Below are 21,057 nucleotides of genomic sequence, written 5' to 3'. Positions count from 1 at the left end.
TGGAGCCTGCTTCTCCCTCTGCCTGTGTCTCTGCCTCTCTCTCTCTCTGTGTCTACCATAAATAAATAAAAATAAATCTTTTAAATAAATAAATAAATAAATAAATAAATAAATCTATCTATCTATCTATCTATCTAATCTATCTATCTATCTATCTATCTCCCCTTCCACTCTCAGGAGCCCTCTGTGGGCAGCGGCCTAGATGAACGCATCTGGGCCAACTGCCGCTCTCAGGCCAAGGAGTGTTTGCTGTCAGCCTTGCACACTGATGGGAGGGTGTCCCAAGTGTCTGGGGTCCCCAGGGCAGACCGGCAAGGGCTCCAAGACACAGGCCAGGCGAGACCATGGGTTTATTGGGGGCTCCACACACACGCACTCACAGCGTCACACGACAACGTCACGGTTACTCAGAACACGCGAGATGGCCTCCGCCCCTGGCTGGGCCCAGAGGCAGTGGGGTGCAGTCTCCTCCCTGGTGGCCCAGGCCCAGCTGTGGGCCTTCCTCCTGGGCAGGTGAGGGAGGGCGCCGGGCAGCCCCGGCCTGGAGAGGGGCGAGCAGGGAGTGAGGGGCCGGGGCGCAGGGGCCGGCTGCCCTCACTCCAGTGACTGGAGCATCAGCAATTGTTTCAGCACCTTCGTCTGGCTGGTCTCTCGGATCTCGCCGGCCAGGAACATCTCGTCCACGACCGTGTAAACCTGAGCGAAGGGAGGGCAGGAGACCCCACTGTGAGGGGAGGGCTCTTCCTCTCTCCCCCTCCCTCAACAGGTGCTCGTCTGAACCTCCGATGGAAGCTGGGGGCTCTGACCCCCCCTTACACCCTCGTCTTCACCAGGAGCCCACCTTGTAGAAATTGAACACCAGGTCCAGTTCACAGACATTGTGGAAATACTCATTTAAGACCTGGGGGAGAAGGCAGAGATGGTGAGAGCTGGGCAGAGGGAGGCACACAGGGCCACACAGGGCTGCACATGGGAGCCAAGGTCACCCCTCCCCCCGAAAAAGACATGGTAAAAGAGAGACCAAGAGGAAGTGTGGAAGGGGAGGGAAGGGGGGAGGAGGAAGAGACACCAGGACAAAGACAGAGCCAGAAACAACAAGGACGATCACATAGCAACAGAAAAGGATGGCAGGGAAGACTGACCGGACACATGCGGAGGGAGAAAGAGGAATCACGTGGGCAGAGAGGGGCAGAGGGAGGCTGGCTGTCCACCCGGGGATGTGGGGAGAGGGTTTGTGCACCCCGCCTGGGGAGACCAGGGCTGGTTCTAGGGGCTCCAGGGCCCCTGGGGCCGCAGCCCACCCTCGCACCTCCACGAAGTTGTGGATGGCTTCCAGGTAGGCCAGGTTGTTGTCGTTGACATCCACGCAGATGCAGAAGTAGAGGCCGGCGTAGCGTCGGTAAATGATCTTGAAGTTCCGGAACTGTGGGGCAGAGAGGCTGTCAGCAACTGGGCGGCCCAGAACCCAACAGTGCGGGACAGCTCGGGGCCAGAAGTCAGTCCTTCACCCCATGCCTGGTCCCTGAAGCCCTGCTCTGTCCGGCCTGGTGCGGGGGACACAGCGGTGACTGAGACGGGACCCAGCCCCCGCCACTGGGGCTCACAGTCCACTGCAGAGAGATTCCTCCTCAGTACTCCCCATCGTGGGCAGCTAACCCAGTCTGGAGACCCAGGAGGGCTTCTGGGAGGAGGGGGCATCTGGACCTAGACCTGGAATATGAGCAGGAGTGCTCTGGGCAGAGGGAACAGCTTGTGAGAAAAAGCCCAGAGCCGAGAGGGAGGCTGGGGTGTCCCACGACGTCTACCTCACCTTTCCGTGGCTCCCTGCCTGTCGCCTCTGGAGAAAGTCGAATTCCTTAGCCTGGAACTAACTCATGCCATCATTCCTCAAACACTACTTGGGGGCGGGCTCTGTGCGGGGCAGTGCAGTCACTGCTTATAACCAACCAAGACCACCCCAGCCTTACCCTGAACTGTAATGTAAAATATAAATATTTCTACGCTAACACATACATACAGCCCAGGAATAAATACATGTGGACCAAGGATACAGACTGTAATCTTATGTGAGGGAAATACGATAAAGAGACAGGTTTAGAGACCAGCGAACTGGTTTGCTAAGCACAAGATCCTTGGGCAAAATTTGGAAAAGTCCCAGCCCTGGGTCTGGTGTGTTCTGTCGCCACCTGCTGGCAACTGCAAAAGCCAACATTAGCCCCTGATTTTTAAACTTTTTTTTAAATAAGATTTTATTTATTCATGAGAGACACAGACAGAGGGAGAAGCAGGCTCCATGCAGGGAGCCCGATGTGGGACTCGATCCGGGGACCCAGGGATCATGACCCGAACCAAAGGCAGATGCTCAACCACTGAGCCACCCAGGCATCCCCTAGACTTTTTCTCCCCCCAGCTAATTCTTTTGTGAATTTCTATACTTTGAGTACATTTTCTAACATCACTGTAGTAATTCCTGCACATAATCCACGGATTAATAAGCACACATCAGGGTAAAACTCTAAACTCTACTTTTTTCTTTTCTTTTCTTTCTTTCTTTCTTTCTTTCTTTTTTTTTTTTTTTTTTTAGGTAGTTCCACACCTAACACGGAGCTCAAACTCAGGACCCAGAGGTCAAGAGTTGCACATTCTGCTGACAGAGCCAACCAGGAGCCCCTACTTTTTTTCTTTTTAAACTTGGTATAGGGGCAACCCTGGTGGCTTAGCGGTTTAGTGCCGCTTGCAGCCCGGGGTGTGATCCTGGAGACCTGGGATCAAGTCTCACATTGGGCTCCCTGCATGGAGCCTGCTTCTCCCTCTGCCTGTGTCTCTGCCCCCCCCTCCGTGTGTGTCTCTATGCATAAATAAATAAAATCTTAAAAAAAATAAAAATAGGGAACCCTGGGTGGCGCAGCGGTTTGGTGCCTGCCTTTGGCCCAGGGCGCAATCCTGGAGTCCGGGGATCGAGTCCCACATCAGGCTCCCTACATGGAGCCTGCTTCTCCCTCTGCCTGTGTCTCTGCCTCTCTCTGTGTCTCTCTCATGAATAAATAAATAAAATCTTAAAAAAAAAAAAGTTAAAAAAAAATAAATTTGCAGGCTTCTCAGGGATCTGGCACAGGCCCTCATGGCTTCTCCCCCTATACACTCTCAGATAAGTCTCTTCCTGAAGGCTGGGGTGAGTCACCTGTCTGTACTCCCCTACCCATTGGGCTCCCATCCCCCACCTGACCACTCTGGGCATCACTGTCTGGGACAGGTCTGTCTCATTTGACCCTGAGCTGGTGCTGTGCCTGCTGTGTCCCCAGCATGGCCCTTCACATGAAGAGGTCCACATCCTGACCCCCGGAACCTGTGAACGGGTGACCTTACACGGCAAAAGGGACTGTGGAGGTGTGATTACACTAAAGATCTTGAGCTGGGGGATCCTGGATGATCCAGATGGGCCCAGAGTAATCACAGGGGTCCTTATCAGGGAAAGAGGAGGACAGAAGTGTACGAGTCAGATGGAGTGATTTTAAGGTGAGATGTGGTTGGCTTTGAGGCTGGTGAAGGGGCCACTCTCTGGGGCACGCAGGCTGCCTCCAGAAGCCGGTAAAGGCAAGCAAATGGATTCTCCCCAGGGCCTGCAGAGGGAACCCAGCCCTCCTGACCCGTTTTGGACACCTGACCTCAAGAACTGTTTAAAAAAAAAAAAGGGATCCCTGGGTGGCGCAGCGGTTTGGCGCCTGCCTTTGGCCCAGGGCGCGATCCTGGAGACCCGGGATCGAATCCCACATCGGGCTCCCAGTGCATGGAGCCTGCTTCTCCCTCTGCCTGTGTCTCTGCCTCTCTCTCTCTCACTGTGTGCCTATCATAAATACATAAATAAATAAATTAATTTAAAAAAAAAAGAACTGTTTAAAACAACAAATCATGTTGTTTTGAGCCACTATATTTGTAGGATTTGTTGCCACGGCAATAAGAAACTAACAGAGGTTAAAAAAAAAAACACATACACACACAAAAAAAAGAATGAACATTAATGAACAAACAAGAGGAAGAAAGTTTGGGAGGCCTGGACCTTCTTCACTGGCTATTCAGCTTTTGGTTTTACTCTTACAAGTCCTCCTCCAGGAAGGACTCCTCCTCCTCCTCCTCCAGGACTTGCCCTGACCTCAATCTCATAGGAGAGACATTATTTAGTGTCTCCTCCCCCAGACCCTCCCCAGTGTGTTGGGGGAGGGACCAATTCTCTCTTGTTCCCTACAGCACTCCCTCCTCTGGGAAGTCCTCTCTGACCCCGCTCTGAGGCAGGTGCCCTTGTCCTACTGGGCTGCTCCGTCCCAGCCCTGCAGCCCTGACCCCTCTGGGTAGTCCTCATCTGGGGACAGGTCTGTGTTGCTCACAGGGCTGTCTCAGTCCCCACAGTGCACAGTGGGAGATAAGATGCTGTGCTGGTGGCAGGACAGCCCAGGGGAGTGGGCGTGTGCCCCCTCATTCTGTCCTGCACCTGCTCTGGCCCCATCGCCCTGCTCTCTGCAAGGCCCCCCTCCTGGAAACCCTTTGTTTAAGGCTGCCGGCCTCCCCCCATATCTCCTGGTTCTCCTCTACCTCCTCATCTCCCACCTCTAGATATGGCTTCTCTTCTCTCCTGTGTTCCCCTCTGTCACTCATCCCTCCTCTGGTAAGTCCCGCAGGCTTCCTTGCCCTCTGTGTGCAGAACCTTCCACATTGTGGCATCCTGCCCTCTCTGCACACTGACTCATCACTCCCTCCTGGATTCTCTGTGGGGGTGTGAACAGATACCTCACTCCTGGTCTTCACTCTCAACCTGCTCTTTGCTAAGTTGGCCCACACCTGCCCCCCTCTGCTCAAAACCCTCTCCAGGCTGCCACCTTGGAAGAGGCCCTGCGCCATTTGTCCCTGTTATCTCTCTCCTCTCCTCGGCCCTCCACCCCCCTCGCTGGCTTACATTCCCTCAGAATGCTGGCCTTCTTGCTATTCCAGGAATGTCCCAGCATGTCCTCGCCTCAGGGCCTTTGCACTTGCCATTTCCTGGGTGTGGAGTTCTCCCTTTCAGATATCCTCCCCTTCCACTCTTTCAACTCTTTTAGGTCTTGGTTCCAAAGCTACCTTTTCCAGACTTCCTAAATCATTTACACCTGCATTCCAACCCCCAACGTACACACCCCAGCACTCTCATCTCCCACAGTGGCTGCTTCTTCCCCCTGGCACCTCTCACCTCCTGCTATGCTCTGTCTTTACTATCTGTCTCCCTCCCACCAGAACATCAGCTCTCCCAGGGCAGGGACTCGGGTCTGTCCTGTTCCTGCTCCTAGAATAGTGCCTCCATACAGCAAACCCCTGATAAATATGTGTTGAATTTATAGGACAACTAGCCCAGCTGATGCCATGGAAATTAAAGACAGAGCCTTCTCAATTTAAGGAGACCAAAGAGGGGCACCTGGCTGGCTCAGGCGGTAGAGCGTGTGACCCTTGATCTCAGGGATGTGAGTTAAGGCCCCATGTTGGGTGTGGAGCTGACTTAAAAATAAAAACTTATGGGGCAGCCTGGGTGGCTCAGCGGTTTAGCGCCACCTTCAGCCCAGGGCCTGATCCTGGAGACCCAGGATCGAGTCCTGCATTGGGCTCCCTGCATGGAATCTGCTTCTCCCTCTGCCTGTGTTTCTGCCTCTCTCTCTCTCTCTCTCTCTGTCTCTCATGAATAAATAAATACATAAAATCTTTTTAAAAAGTTTAAATAGGTATTTACCCCAAGGATACAAGTGTAGTGATCCAAAGGGGCACCTGCACCCCAACGTGTATAGCAGCAATGTCCACAATAGCCAAACTATGGAAAGAGCCCATGTTGATGGATGAATGGATAAAGAAGATGTGGTGTGTATATATATATATATATATACACACACACACACACACACGCACGCACGCACGCACACAATGGAATACTACTCAGCCATCAAAAAAATGAAATATTGCCATTTGCAATGATGTGGATGAAACCAGAGGGTATTATGCTAAGTGAAATAGTCAATCAAAGAAAGACAATTATTATACGATCTCACTCATTTGTGGAATTTAAGAAACAAAACAGAGGATCATAGGGGAAGGGAGGAAAAAATAAAACAAGATGAAATCAGAGGGATCCCTGGGTGGCGCAGCGGTTTGGCGCCTGCCTTTGGCCCAGGGCGCGATCCTGGAGACCCGGGATCGATTCCCACATCAGGCTCCCGGTGCATGGAGCCTGCTTCTCTCTCTGCCTGTGTCTCTGCCTCTCTTTCTCTCTCTGTGACTATCATAAATAAATAAAAAAATAAAAAAAAAAGATGAAATCAGAGAGGGAGATAAACCATAAAAGACTCTTAAAACAAACTGAGGGTTGCTAGAGGGAAGTGGGGGGATGGGTAACTGGGTGATGGGTATTAAAGAGAGCACATGGTGTAATGAGCACTGGGTGTTACATAAGATTGACGAACCTCTGACCTCTACCTCTGAAACCAGTAATACAGTATACGTTAATTAACTGAATTTAAATTTAAAAAAAGTTAAATCATAATAAGAGTTAATGTCTAATAAATATCTTCTTTCATAGCTAAATATCCATTAAATTTTTTCTAACCTGTCCAGTTCCTTTAGTTTTTATTACTAAAATGGAAGCTTTTTGAAAGAAAGAAATTTCCAAGGTTGCAAATTCACTAAGAACACGATTATACTATTCTTGTTCTTAATACAATCCCAATACTAAACATATATAGCTGACACACTGAAGGTTCTAAAGAGGTAGTGACTGTATACAAATTTGTGTCCGTGTGGAATTACATGTTTAAGGAGTATCTTGTATGTTTGAAGGATGTTTCACAAAATAGTGGCTGTTGAATAAATATCATCTGGGTGGTTCGATGGTTGAGCTTCTGCCTTTGGCTCAGGGCGTGATCCCACGGTACTGGGTTCAAGTCCTGCATCAGGCCCCCCACAGGGAGCCTACTTTTCTGTCTGCCTATGTCTCTGCCTCTATCTCTTATAAATAAATAACATATTAAAAAAAAAAAAAAGAAAATGATCACAATGAAAAGGTCTCCCCCTCCCCTCAAAGGAAGGAAGACAGCAGGCCAAAAGCAGGCTGAGGATATGAACATAGGAAGGAAACAGGTCTGGGGGTTACTGCAGTTGGCGGCTGGGCAGGATGGGCAGAGGAACAAGGTGAGTGTGGCAAGCGTGAGGGGAGTATCACCTCCACAAAGTTGGTGTGTTTGGCATCTCGGACGGTGACCACAGCATGCACCTCTTCGATCAACTTCTGTTTCTCATCGTCATCGAACTGCATGTACCACTTGGCCAGGCGCGTCTTGCCCGCCCGGTTCTGGATGAGGATGAAGCGGATCTGCGTAGGGGGAGAGGAGGAGGTGGAGGAGGTGAGGGGGGGGAGGGAGAGCTGGCCAGCACTGGATGGCCCGCCCAACAGCCCCACCCATCCCCACTGGGTAGGGTCCACACCTCCTGCAGCTGTTTAGGCTGCAGCCTGGTCTGGCTGGCCTGGCCACACACTCCCACCCCAGGTCCCAACACCCTAGAGGAATGACTGCTTCCACCGGCCAACTCCCCCGTCAGCCCAAGGATCCACTCCCTTCTCTGCTTGACCTTGGAGCAAGGATCCCCCTGCCCGCCCCCCCCCGCAGCCTGTTTCCACACCGGCAGAATCAGTTTCCTTAGAGGACCCATCTCATCAGAGTGTTCTGCACTTAAATGTTTTAAACTTAATTCAGTAGCTGGCACACAACAGGCATTCAATAAATGTTTGCGTTGCAGGGCTCCTGGCTGGCACAATGGGAGGCACAGGGCTCAACGGGAGGCGCAGGGACTCTTGATCTTAGGGTTGTGAGTTCAAGCCCCATGTTTGGTGGAGAGAGGACTTAAATAAATAAATACAAATTTCTAAGAAATCTTTGAGTTCCAGACTTCTTTGGTCTGAATCCCAGAGATCTCCCCAATGTTCCTTTTTTCTTTTTACTTACCAAGCCTTAAAAATTCACCCATTTAAGATGTGTACAGTTCGGTGGTTTTTATTTTTTTATTATTTTTTTCATAAAGTTCAGTGGTTTTTAGTATATTCGTATATAATGTTGCCAAAATCACTACTATCTAATTCTACAATATTTTCATCACCCCAAGAAGAAATCTCCACAGGTTAGCAGCCACCGCCCTGCTCCCGGCAACAGATAATCTCCTGTCTCTATGGCTATGCCTCTTCTGGAGGTTTCATATAAACAGAATCATACAATACATGCATGGTCTTTTTGTATTTGGCCTCTTCCCCTTGGCGACGTTTTCTTTTTTGTTTTTAATTTTATTTATTAATGACAGATACACAGAGGCAGAGACAGGCAGAGGGGAGAAGCAGGCTCTATGCAGGGGCCCCAATGTGGGATTTGATCCCAGGACCCCTGGATATGCCCTGAGGCAAGGCAGACGCTCAACCACTGAGCCACCCAGGCGTCCCTCGGCAATGTTTTCAAAGTTCATTCACACTGTAGTGTGTGTTCACAAGTCCTTTCTTTTTAATGCTGAACTATGTTCCGTTCCACTGTATGGATATATCTTGTTTTGTTGATCCATCCATCAGTTGATGGACATTTGGGTCATTTCCGCTTTTTGGTGATTACAAATAAGGCTGCTATGAACATTCGCACACGAGCTTTTACGTGGACATTTGTTTGGACTGATGTTTCCCCTGGCTATCCCTATACCTAGGAGGGGAATCGCTGGGTTATATGGTAATGCTATGCCTAACATTTTTGGCCACTGCTGTTTTCCAAAGCATCTGCCACTTCTCAAGTGATGTAACTGCTTGGTGCCTCAGCTTATCCACCTGGAAAATGTATGATGAGATGTAAACAATATATGAAAAGTATCTACGGACACCTGGGTGGCTCAGTGGTTGAGCATCTGCCTTTGGCTCAGGGTGTGATTCTGGGGTCCTGAGATCAAGTTCCGTCATCTGGCTCCCTGAGGGGAATCTGCTTCTTCCTCTGCCTAGGTCTCTGCCACTCTCTCTGTGTTTCTCATGAATAAATAAATAAAATATTAAAAAAAAAGAAAGAAAGAAAAGAATCTAGAAGAGTGCCTGGCTCAGATCACATGCTTTGTGTCAGCTATGATTATCATCAGTGAGGGCTAGGAAATTTGTTTTTAAGATTCTGAAAGGCCAGGTCAATCCTCCTAGGGCTACTATGAAAACAGAACAAGTTAATGCCAGAAGTGCTTAGCACAGTGCCTATTACATACGGAGCGCTCACTACAATGAGCTATGATGATGGAGACAGCTTCATCCAAGTGGCTAAGCACAGACTCCAGAGCCTGAATGAATGCTGGCCCTCTTAGCTGTATGTCCATGGGCAAGTAACCTAGCCTTTCTGGGCCTCAGTTTCTCCTTCTGTCTATTATACAGAGAGCACCTCCCACATAAGACAATCTACGGGTTAATAAACGAAAGGGGTGTAGCACTGTGGCTAGCACATACAAAATGTTACAAAAGTATTAGTTCTTAAATGGTATTATAATTCACCATCATTTGACTTTAAGAAAACCAAGGCCCAAGTTTACCCAGGCAGGAAGCCTGCCTTCAGCCCAGGTCTGTTTGAGATGGGCAGGTGTACACCATTTTATAGATGAAGAAACCAAAGCTCAGAGAAAAGAAGTCTCACAGCCACAAAGCACAGCTGGAAGTCCAAAAGCTTTGCTGTGGACCCCCTGACCCCAGCTTACCCTGTGGGAGCCCCTACTCATTCCAGGGAGTCCATTCTCTTTCCTAAGTCTCATTCTCTGATAGTCTATTCCTCCCTCCCCCAACCAATCAAGCTGTAAAGGAACAGGATATTACACTCTCCTTCCAAGAACTCCATCTGCTGAGCCAGGGAAAACCACTTCCTAGCGCTAGGGGTCCTGAGTAGGAAGGGAAAGGCCATGGGCTTGGCAGGAGGTTGGGAGGAGGGAATTCACTAGGCAGCCACAACCTAGGGGCAGAGCCAGAGATATATGGGGGCACGTGGGAGGAGAGCTAAAAGGGCTGAGGGAGAGCCCAGCCTCTTACCCCCAAATTCCCTTATAACACCTCTTCCTGTTTCTCCTCCCAGTCAGAATCTCTCCACCTCTGGGAATCTTTCCTGAGAGGTCCTTTCCCTCCTGCCTCCTCACCCCTCTGACATTCCCTCCGGGTGCCCCCCCCCCATCTTTCCTGTCTCCAAGCCCCCTCCCCTGGAGTTGTTCCCTTTAGACTTCGAATTTCTTCTGGGTTTCAATTCCCTCTCTCAGGCTTCAGAAGGCCTTTTACTTGGGACATCACTTCTCTGATGCCAGGGCCTCCTCCCCAAGTTCCAAACCACACATGTTGCCTCCAATGACGCTCTTTGTGGAGGAGGCTTCCTCCTCATTCTGACACCCACCTCCATTCATCTTTTTCCGGCTCCCTGCCCAAAGGATCCTTGCTTAAGGTCCAAAGACCCACCCTGAGGGAGGGTAGGCAAATCCAAAGCCCAGTCCTTGCTCCAAAAGCTCCTTCCCCATCTCTCAACACTTCCCTGCCTGCTCCCACTCAAGACCTCTCCTTCTTGGAAAGATCTGGTCCACTCCTCCCCATCCATTTCTAATATTCGCTCCCACCTTCTAAGCCTCCTCCCGCTTTGCAGCACACTTCCCTGGACTCGAAAGCCCCATTCTGCACAGTAGCCGACTTCCCATCTCCAGAGCCCAGTCTCCTCCCCTAGAGATTCTCGCTCTCATCAGGAGTACCCCTCCCGTTTCAACACCCTCTCTGCCTTCATTGTCAGCTTCCGGCTTCTAAAGACTCCTTCTCTCCCATCCCAGTGTCTCCCATTCCCCAACTATCCTGCCACACTCCCAGAGCGCCCTCCTCGTAAGACGCCCCCACCCCACCTCCAATCCCGTCTCCCCACCTCCGAGATCCCGCTTCGCGAGTTCCCTCCCCATTTCAACCTCCACCTCCTCAGTCATCTCCAATGTCTCCCTCCCGCACAGCCCTCTCCCCTTGGCACCCGGCCTCTACTGTCCCCTGGCGTCGAGCCCTCCGGCGCACTCCCGCGCCCAGAATCGCCGCGCAGCTGCCCCCTTGCCCCGGGCCTCGGGTCGGCCCCAATCCCGAGAGCCCGCGCCCGGCCCAAACCAACGCACCGCGGCAGGGGAGGCTTGTCAGTACCCGACCGAGCCTCGAGTACCTGCACGTGGACCCACCCTCCGCCCGGCCCCAACGTGGGCGCGCCGCCGTTACCATGGCGACCCCCGTCCGGACCCCAGCGGCCCCGGTCCCGCGGCTCCTGGGCAGCTCCGGCTCTCGCAGCAGTTAGGGGACCCGGGGCTAGAGCGGACTTCCGGCAGAAGAACTCGCCCGCCCTCTCGCGCACAGCCCACTGGGAAGTGTAGTCTCAAGAATGCCTTCGCTCAGCCAGGCTGCAAACCTGGGAAAAAGGGCCGATCCCGCTTCCCAAAAGGCCGCGCGACTGTCCTTTTCCCACCACGTAGTACTGACCCCGAATGTATACCGGGAGTTGCGGGCGAATGTCTCTGCCGCGGACTACAATTCACGACCTGCGTGTCGGCCAGCAATGGGGACTTGCATTCTGGGGAATGTAGTTCTGGTAGCCCTGCGTCCACCCCCATCCTCCCAAGGCAAGAAGAAGTGCATGCTGGAAATAGTAGTTTTAAGTAAGGAACTCCGCTGTGGGAGCTCGAAATGTAACTCTTTCCGCGCTCACCTAGTGCTTTGTTTAAAATATCTCGAATGTTTCCCTATGGGAGATGGACAGTGGTTTAAGATAATTATTTTGAGAGTCAGAACTGTGTACAAATCCTGTCACTGCATTTCCTACCAGGGGACTTTGGGACAATGACTTCACCTCTAAATTCAGTTTCTTCATCTGTAAACAGGAGTGATCAAGAGGTCACCACAGTATGGTTGTTTTAAAGCCTCAGTAAGGGGGCACCTGGGTGGCTCAGTGGTTGGGCGTCTACCTTTGACTCAGGTCATGAACCCGGGGTCCTGGAATCGAGTCTGCATCAGGCTCCTCAGAGGGAGCTTGTTTTACCCTCTGCCTATGTCTCTGCCTCTCTGTGTGTCTCTCTTGAATAAATAAAAATCTTTATAAAGCCTCAGTAAGTTTCCAAAGTACTTATCACTGTGTTTGACACCTCGTAAGCGCTCAATACATGCTAGTTAACATCATGAAGGCTCATTGTTAACATATATCAGGTAATAGGGTACAGTTGTCTCCTTTCAGTTACTCAAATGGGTCAAGTTCTTTCCTAACTAAGCGACTTTCCTTTACGCTTGCTATTCCCTACATGGCCTTCCCTCATTCATTCTGTGGTTGGCCTTTTTTCTTCTTTTACCTTAAACACCACTTCCACAGACCTGCATAGAGGACCCTGGGTACAAAGGTCCCCTTCTCCTATCCCCAACAATTCTATAGGTTAGTTTGATTTTTTTTTAGTAGTGTCACTGGGGAGACCCCATGGTCCCCTGTAGTTCAGGAAACTCCTAGAAGCTTCTGCCTCTCACTTTCATCCTTAAGAAACTAACTATAGAGGAATCCCTGGGTGGCTCAGCGGTTTGGCGCCTGCCTTTGGCCCAGGGCATGATCCTGGAGTCCCGGGATCGAGTCCCATATCAGGCTCCCTGCATGGAGCCTGCTTCTCCCTCTGCCTGTGTCTCTGCCTCTCTCTCTGTGTGTGTCTCTCATGAATGAATAAATAGAATCTTAAAAAGAAACAAACAGAAAGAAAAGATTCACCCAGTTATTTAAAAAAAAAGAAAGAAAGAAAGAAAGAAAAGAAACTAACTATAATGAATTGCTGGAACAGGAAAAGAAATATTGGAGGATAAGATGCCTGTGCAGATGAGTCAAAAAATGCCCAATAGTTACCTCAGCTTCATTATAACGTTAAAATTCCTCTCTGAGTATCTTTTTAAAGATTTTATTTATTTATTCATGAAAGACACACAGATAGGCAGAGACATAGGCAGAGGGAGAAGCAGGCTCCCTGCAGGGAGCCTGATTTGGGACCTGATCCAGGACCCAGGGTTCACAACCTGAGCTAAAGGCAGATGCTCAACCACTAAGCCACCCAGGTGCCCCCCTCTCTGAGGGATGAGGAATATTCATCCCAAGCCCCTCATGAAAGGAGGCTGCTTACCCTTGTTTGTGGAGTCACACCTTTGGAAATTATTCCCGTAATCTCCTTATTTGTACAAACAGTGATGACTTTGTGTGGTAACTCCACCTGGTGTAATCTCTGTCTATAACTCACAGAGGAGGGGACCTGCTTTGATCTGGTAACAATAGCCTTTATTACAATTTTTAATGATTTCACTGGGAGCCGTGTTGTCTACATCTCCCGTTAGGTGGTTGAGGGCAGGGACGCTGTCTATTAACGTATCTACATCATCTAGAATATGGTGACACTTGGTAAGCACTCAATAAAGTATTACTATAGATACTGAAGAAAGACTCAATCCTAATAGAAACAAAACATATAATAGAACAATGTAAATTAAAAGTATAGTATCAGCAGAAGAACCAACACACCACTATGGAATTATTGCAAGGGCAAAAAAAGGTTAAGGATTGGGATCCCTGGGTGGCTCAGTGGTTTAGCGCCTGCCTGCAGCCCAGGGCATGATCCTGGAGTCCCAGGATCAAATTCTATATCGGACTCCTTGCATGGAGCCTGCTTCTCCCTCTGCCTGTGTCTCTGCTTCGCTCCCTCTCTGTGTGTCTCTCATGAATAAATAAATAAAAATCTTTAAAAAAAAAAGGTTAAGGATCATTTCTATCTTGTGCTCTGCTCTATCTCTAATAGAACTGGGACTGAGGGATCCCTGGGTGGCGCAGCAGTTTGGCGCCTGCCTTTGGCCCAGGGCGCGATCCTGGAGACCCGGGATCGAATCCCACGTCGGGCTCCCGGTGCATGGAGCCTGCTTCTGTCTCTGCCTCTCTCTCTCTCTCTCTGTGACTATCATAAATAAAAAAAAAAAAAAAGAACTGGGACTGAGATAAGGTAAACAAGGTGCCCAGGGTGTAAATTTTTTTTTTTTTTTTTTTTTATGATAGTCACACAGAGAGAGAGAGAGAGGCAGAGACATAGGCAGAGGGAGAAGCCGGCTCCATGCACCGGGAGCCCGATGTGGGATTGGATCCCGGGTCTCCAGGATCGTGCCCTGGGCCAAAGGCAGACGCCAAACTGCTGCGCCACCCAGGGATCCCCAGGGTGTAAAATTTAAAAGAGCACTCACTCTTAGGTGTTGACCCAGCCCTTGCACAAGCCTGAAAGTAAGCATCTCCTTGAAGTTTGTACCCTGGATACCTTGCTTGCCTCACCTTATTCCAGCCCTGATTTCCAGGGTTCAGCTCAGAGCCTAGTACAAGTCTGGTGTTAAGTAAACATTTGTCGAATGAATGAATGAACAGGCATCAAGAAAACAGACACTGTCCCCACCCAGACAACATTCATGGTCTGGCAGGGAAAACAGACTTAAAGGACATTATGCAAGTAAATTTTATTTAAAACTCCTTCGCAGGGACGCCTGGGTGGGTCAGGTCGCGTGATCCCAGGGTCCTGGGATCGAGTCCCGCATCAGACTTCCCACAGGGAGCCTGCTTTTCCCTCTGCCTATGTCTCTGCCTTCTCCCTGTGTCTCTCATGAATAAATATATAAAAATCTTTTTAAAAAATCTACTTCGCAAACAATATTTCTTATCTCACTCAGTTTCTGTGGGTCAGTAATTTGGGAGTAGTTTAACTGGGTGGTTCTAGTTTGGAGTCTCTCATGAGGTTGCAATCAAGGCATCAGCTGGTGGGGGTGGGGGCACCTCGGTGGCTCAGACAGTTAAACATCTGCCTTTGCCTCAGGTCATGATCTCAGGGTCCTGGGATGGAGCTGCATTGGGCTCCCTACTCAGCAGGGAGTCTGCTTCTTCCTGTCCCTCTGCCCCTCCCCCTGCTGTCCTCTGGCTCTCTCTCAAATAAAATCTTTAAAAACTAAAATGAAATAAAACCTTAAAAAAAAAAAAAGACATCAGCTAGGAATGCAGTCATTTGAAAGCTCGATTGGATTCATCCAGATGGGTCACTCCTAGGATTGCCCAATTAATGCTGTCTTTTTTTTTTTTTTTTTTACATTTTATTCATTTATTGACAGAGAGAGTGCCCTAAATGCTGGCTCTTGACAGGAGGACTCAGTTCCTCACCAGATGGACCTTCCCACAAGGACACATGAGTATCCTCATATGGCAGCTATTTTTCCCCTAGAGTGAATGATCCAAGAAAGGGCAAGGCCAAAGCAGCAATGTCTTTTATGACCTTGCCTCAGTCGTCACGCCCTTTCACTTGTGCCATATCTTGTTGGTACACAGATCAACCATATCTTACATAGCAAGGGACAATAATACGTAGTGAGAATTATTGCAATTCATCTGAGGGGCCTGGCTGTCACAACTGCTTATAGCTGAGGCACCTGGCCTAGCTGAAATGTTAGAGACAGCTTCCACAGAGGGAGTGACATTTGAGCTGAGATCAGAAAATGAGTGCATGTTAACCAACCATTGATTAATGTTGCAGGGGCGAGGGTTGGGGTAGAGTGCATTTACTTTCTGTGTATTTATTTATTGGAGCCAGTTTTTAAAAGATTTTATTTATTGATTTGAGATAGAGAGCATGAGCATGGAGTGGGGGGGCAAAGGGAGAGTGAGAAGCAGGGAACCCGACTCAGGGCTCAATCTCCCCTAGATCATGACCTGAGCCAAAGGCACATGCTTCATTGACTGAGCCACCCAGGTGCCCTGGAACCATTTTTTTTTTTTAATTTTTAAAATTTATTTTATTATTATTATTTTTTTAAGATTTTATTTATTTATTCATGAGAGACACACAGAGAGACTGGCAGAGACATAGGCAGAGGGAGAAGCGGGCTCCACACAGGGAGCCCCACGTGGGACTCGATCCCAATCCCTATCCCAATACTGATCCCGGGTCTTCAGGATCACACCCTGGGCCAAAGGCGGAGCTAAACCACTGAGCCACCCGGGCTGCCCCAATATGTTCCTTTCATAAAAGAGGACATCTCCTTAGCCTCCTCCATAACGACACAAAGATCACATGTAGGGAATTTTTACATTAATACTACACTATAATCTAATATAGGCCTATATTAAAATATCCCTTAAAAAATAAAATATCCCTGATCATCCCAGTAATACGCCCTACAGATTTTTACTTTTTTTCTTTTCTTTATTTTATTTTTTTTTAAGTAGACTCCATGCTGGGCCTTCAACTCATGACCTTGATATCAAAAACTGAATTAAGATCGAGAGTTGGGGGCAAGCCCCGGCGTCGCAGCGGTTTAGCGCCGCCTGCAGCCCGGGGTGTGATCCTGGGGACCAAGGATCGAGTCCCACATCGGGCTTCCTGCATGGTGCCTGCTTCTCCCTCTGCCTGTGTCTCTGCCCCTCTCTTCGCTCTCTCTGAATGAATAAATAAATAAATCTTAAAAAAAGGGGGGGGAGGGGATCCCTGGGTGGCGCAGCGGTTTAGCGCCTGCCTTTGGCCCAGGGCGCGATCCTGGAGACCCGGAATCGAATCCCACATCGGGTTCCCGGTGCATGGAGCCTGCTTCTCCCTCTGCCTATGTCTCTGCCTCTCTCTCTCTCTCTCTCTCTCTCTCTCTCTGACTATAATAAATTAAAAAAAAAAAATCAAGAGTTGTACGCTAACCCTCTGAGCCACTCAGGCACCCCTAGGTTTTTTGTTTTGTTTTTTGTTTTATGTTCCAGAATCCAATCCAGGATTTCAGGTGGCATTTTTTTAAAGATTTTATTAATTTATCTACTCATGAAAAACACACAGAGAGAGGCAGAGACACAGGCAGAGGGAGCCGGATGTGGGACTGGATCCCAGAACTCAGGATCATGACCTGAGCCAAAGGCAGATGCTCAACCACTGAGCCACCCAGGTGCTCCTGAAGGTGGCATTTAATTGTCATGTTCCTTTAGCTTTCTTTAATCCTTAACCAGTTTCCTTGCTTTGTCAGTATTTCAAGACATTTACATTTTTGAATAGTCCACATCAATTATATTGCAAAATGTCCCTTCATTTGGGTTTGTCTGATGTTTCTTCATGATTAGATTCAGGTTTGACATTTTGGGGCAGGAATATCACAGAGAGATCCTGTGTACTTCTCAGAGTATCCCGTGATGGATATGTGATGCTGGTTTGTCTCTTCCTTCGTGTGTGTGATCATTTGGCTAAGGTAATGTCTGCCACATTTTTCTTTTTTAAAAGCTATGCGATCCATCTGATACCAAACTCATAAGCAACATAAGGGAAAAAAACCCTGTGCATCAAAATTAAAAGCTTTTGTGCATCAGGGATCCCTGGGTGGCGCAGCGGTTTGGCGCCTGCCTTTGGCCCAGGGCGTGATCCTGGAGACCCGGGATCGAATCCCACGTCGGGCTCCCGGTGCATGGAGCCTGCTTCTCCCTCTGCCTGTGTCTCTGCCTCTCTCTCTCTCTCTCACTGTGTGCCTATCATAAAAAAAAAAAAAAAAATTAAAAAAAAAGCTTTTGTGCATCAAAGGACGCTATCAAGAGAGTGCAAAGACAACTCACAGAATGGAAGAAAATTTTTGCAAATCATATATCTGATAAGGGCTTGCTATCCAGAGTATATGGAGAACTCCTACTACTCAACAACCACAAACCTCAATTCAAAAATGGGCAAAGGACTCAAATAGACATTTCTCCAAAGAAGCTATACAAATGGCAAATAAGCATAGTGAAATATGCTCAGCATCGCTAGTGTCTGGAGGAAATGCAAATGAAAGCCACAATGAGATACCACTTCACAACCTTTATGATGGCTACTATCAAAAACAAAAGAAAACAACCACCCATAGCAGTAAGTGTTGGCAAAGATGTAGGAAAACTGGAACCCTTGTACATTGCTGGTAGAAATGGAGAATGGTGCAGCCACTGTGGAAAACAGTTTGGTGGTTCCACAAAAAAGTTAAATGTAGAATTACCACATGATACAGCAGTTTTATGTTTGACCATATATTCCAGGTAACTGAAAACAGGGATTCAAATTCCTGTACGCTAATGTTCCTAGCAGCATTATTCACAGTATCCAAAAGTCCAAATGTCCCTTAACTGATGAATGGCTAAACAAGATGTAATATATACAATGCAATGTTCTTCAACCTTAATAAGAAATTCAATTCAGGGGACATCTGGGTGGCTCAATGGTTGAGCATCTGGCTTCAGCTCAGGTCATGATCCCAGGATCCTGGGATCAAGTCCCACGTCGGGCTCCCTGCATGGAGCCTGCTTCTCCCTCTGCCTGTGTCTCTGCCTCTCTCTCTCTCTCCTGTCTGTGTATTCTAAAGAATAAATAAAAAATCTTTAAAAAAAAACCCAAAATCTTTAAAAAATAGAAACCTCAAAACAGCCCTGTGATGTAGGTATTAATATTGTCAATCCCATTTTAAATATGAGGAAATTGGGCAGCCCAGGTGGCTCAGCGGTTTAGCACCGCCTTCAGCCCAAGGCCTGATCCTGGACACCTGGGATCGAGTCCCACATTGGGTTCCCTGCATGGAGCCTGCTTCTCCCTCTGCCTGGGTCTCTGCCTCTTTCTCTCTCTTTGTGTCTCTCATGAATAAATGAATAAAATCTTTAAAAAAATAAATATGAGGAAATTGAGGTACACAGAAGTTGAGCAACTTGCCCCAGTCACGCAACTATTGTAAATGATGGAGTTGAGATTCTAGGCCAAGCATTCTGGTTCCAGAGTCAATGCCTCAAGGCACTATACTATGCTGCATTCATGTAGTGTATAGAGAGGTATAGAAGAAAACACATTTCTGGGGAGGCAAGTAGGATGAGTTTGGATTTTCCATGGAGACTGGATTTTATCTGGAGTATTTTCATTTCTTGCAAGGACAAGAAATTCATGTAGTATTACATAACTTAAAATAATTAAAGAGAGTAATGTATAACAATGGGAAAAATGGGCAAAAGATTTGAACAGACTTCACAAAAGCTGCTATTCAGATGGCTTTCACATCCATGAAAAGATGCTCAACCTCAGGAATCATTGGGGAAAGACAAATTAAGACTACAAAAGATACAACCACACAATCATTAGAATGGCCAAAATTAAATTTAAAAGATAGAAAAGGTGGATCAGCTGAAATTCTTACACATGACTCCTGGGATGAAAATTAGTATATCCGCTTTGGGGAAGGTGAACACACGTGCACTCTGTGACCAGCAGTTTCACTCAGGTACTTAGCTAGCAGAAATGAATAAATATGTTTACCAAAAGTCTTTTTAAAAATCTTTCTTTCTTTTCTTTCTCTCTCTCTCTCTCTCTCTCTCTCTCTTTCTTTCTTTCTTTCTTCTTTCCTTCCTGAGAGTGAGCATGAGCAGGAGGGACAGAGAGAGAGGGAGAGAGACTCTCAAGCAGACTCCTACTGGGAGCTCCATCTGATAAGATGGAGTCTCCCTGAGACTATGACCAGAGCCAAAACCCAGAGTCATATCCTTAACTGACTACACCATCCACGTGCGCCACTAAAAAACATATTCTATTTTTTTTTTAAAGATTTGATTTATTCATGAGACACAAAGAGAGGGAGGAAGAGGGAGAAGCAGGCTCCATGCAGGGAGCCTGATGCGGGACTCGATCCCAGGACTCCAGGATCACCCCCTGGGCCGGAGGCAGGCGCTAAACCGCTGAGCCACCCAGGGATCCCTAAAGACATATTCTAGACTGTCATAACAGCAGTGTTCTTAATAGCCCCAAGGTGGAAATTACCCAGATGCTCGCCGAAACTAGAATGGATCAATACATTTTATTTCATTCACATAGTGAAATACTACGCAGCATTGAGAATGAAAGATCTAGTTACACAGTAACGTGGATAAGTCTAACAACGTGGATTAAAAGAGTCCACTTGCACACTTTCATTTATATAAGGTATAAAAACGGGCAAAACTAATCTACAGCCCTAGAAATTGGGATAGAGGTTTTCATCGTGAAGGGGAGGAAGTGACTAGAACGGGTTGGGGGGGTTCCTGAGCGATTGGTCACATTCTGTGTTTTTATCTGGGTACAGGTTACGGGGGGGGTGTTTTTGTGAATTATTCATCGGGCTGTACAGTTGTCATTTGTGTCCTTCTCCGTTCCATATTTCAATTTTCAAATCCTATAGAAATGGAGAGATTCGTCATCCATCCTTCCATCAGATATGTAGTCCGTGCCCACTGTGTGTCCAATCACTGGCGGGGCGGCGGGATCCAGCAGTGCATCCGAGCATCCCCGCCTTCCGTTCCTTCCCCGCGATTGGCTGCCCTTTCGACCAATGGCGAGAGAGTTCAGCCCTCTTTGACATCCCCCGCGGCCTCAGCTAGACGCAGCTTCCCGGCTTCGGATTGTAGGAGGCGCTGTGAGCTCACTGACTTTTGGACGAGCGCAGACCTGGTCCCCACCCTCTGTCAGATTCTTTTCACGCTCTGAGAAATGTAGAGAGAATTTGCTCCAGCACATTCACCCTCTTTGCAAAACTCTTTTGGGGATTTTTTCTGGCTGTGCATTTCTCCAATTAGGGTCCAGAACCCCAGGCCCTGCCTTGTACCTACGCTGCTACTTTGGGTGGTGTGACGTCCAGTCCTCGGGGCCTTTCAGGGTGATGCTTGGGAAATCTTGACAGCGGCCCAGGCCAGCAGTCGGCACTTTTCTCTGTCAGCTAATTGTTTACTCGGTTGTTTATTTATCCTGGAGTGGAAGCTAGCCGGGTGTGCGGGGGCGGCTGCCCCCAGGGAAGCCTGCTTCCTGTGGTTGGCTTGCTCAGCTAACACTGGCCCTCCAGCGCACAGGAAAGAATTGGAGAGCTGGGAAGGCGCTCCTTGAGAGTTCTGAACGAACGTTCACTCAAGGAAACACTGCATGAGCCCTTGCCTCGTGCCTGGACCTGTGCTGGACGCATCAACATTG

The 21,057-nt window shown here is 48.5% G+C and overlaps 1 protein-coding gene across 2 annotated transcripts; it reads right to left on the bottom strand.

The window, feature by feature from the left end:
- Positions 1-333: 333 nt before the first annotated feature.
- AP2S1 (adaptor related protein complex 2 subunit sigma 1) lies at positions 334-11,437 on the bottom strand. 2 transcript variants are annotated; one of them, XM_077847571.1, is made up of 5 exons: positions 11,279-11,437; positions 7,229-7,378; positions 1,310-1,423; positions 842-901; positions 334-696 (listed from the first exon to the last, which is right to left on the bottom strand). In XM_077847571.1, exons 1-5 carry the CDS (start codon positions 11,279-11,281, stop codon positions 595-597), a joined length of 429 nt encoding a protein of 142 aa, XP_077703697.1. In that variant the 5' UTR covers positions 11,282-11,437; the 3' UTR covers positions 334-594. The 2 variants fall into 2 exon arrangements, with proteins under 2 accessions (XP_077703697.1, XP_077703702.1); XM_077847576.1 differs by lacking the exon at positions 11,279-11,437 and adding an exon at positions 11,182-11,205.
- Positions 11,438-21,057: the final 9,620 nt, after the last annotated feature.

The sequence above is a fragment of the Canis aureus genome, chromosome 1 (assembly GCF_053574225.1).
Source record: "Canis aureus isolate CA01 chromosome 1, VMU_Caureus_v.1.0, whole genome shotgun sequence".
NCBI classification, from domain to species: domain Eukaryota; kingdom Metazoa; phylum Chordata; class Mammalia; order Carnivora; family Canidae; genus Canis; species Canis aureus.
This window is presented reverse-complemented; position numbering and strand designations above follow the sequence as displayed.

Bases quoted from the DNA above. Each gene is read 5' to 3' on its own strand.
- AP2S1 (XM_077847571.1), bottom strand. The intron at 1,424-7,228 runs GTGATACTCCCC...TCTGCCCCACAG, and splicing joins AACACACCAACTTTGTGGAG to TTCCGGAACTTCAAGATCAT. The intron at 902-1,309 runs GTGCGAGGGTGG...CTTCTCCCCCAG, and splicing joins CCATCCACAACTTCGTGGAG to GTCTTAAATGAGTATTTCCA.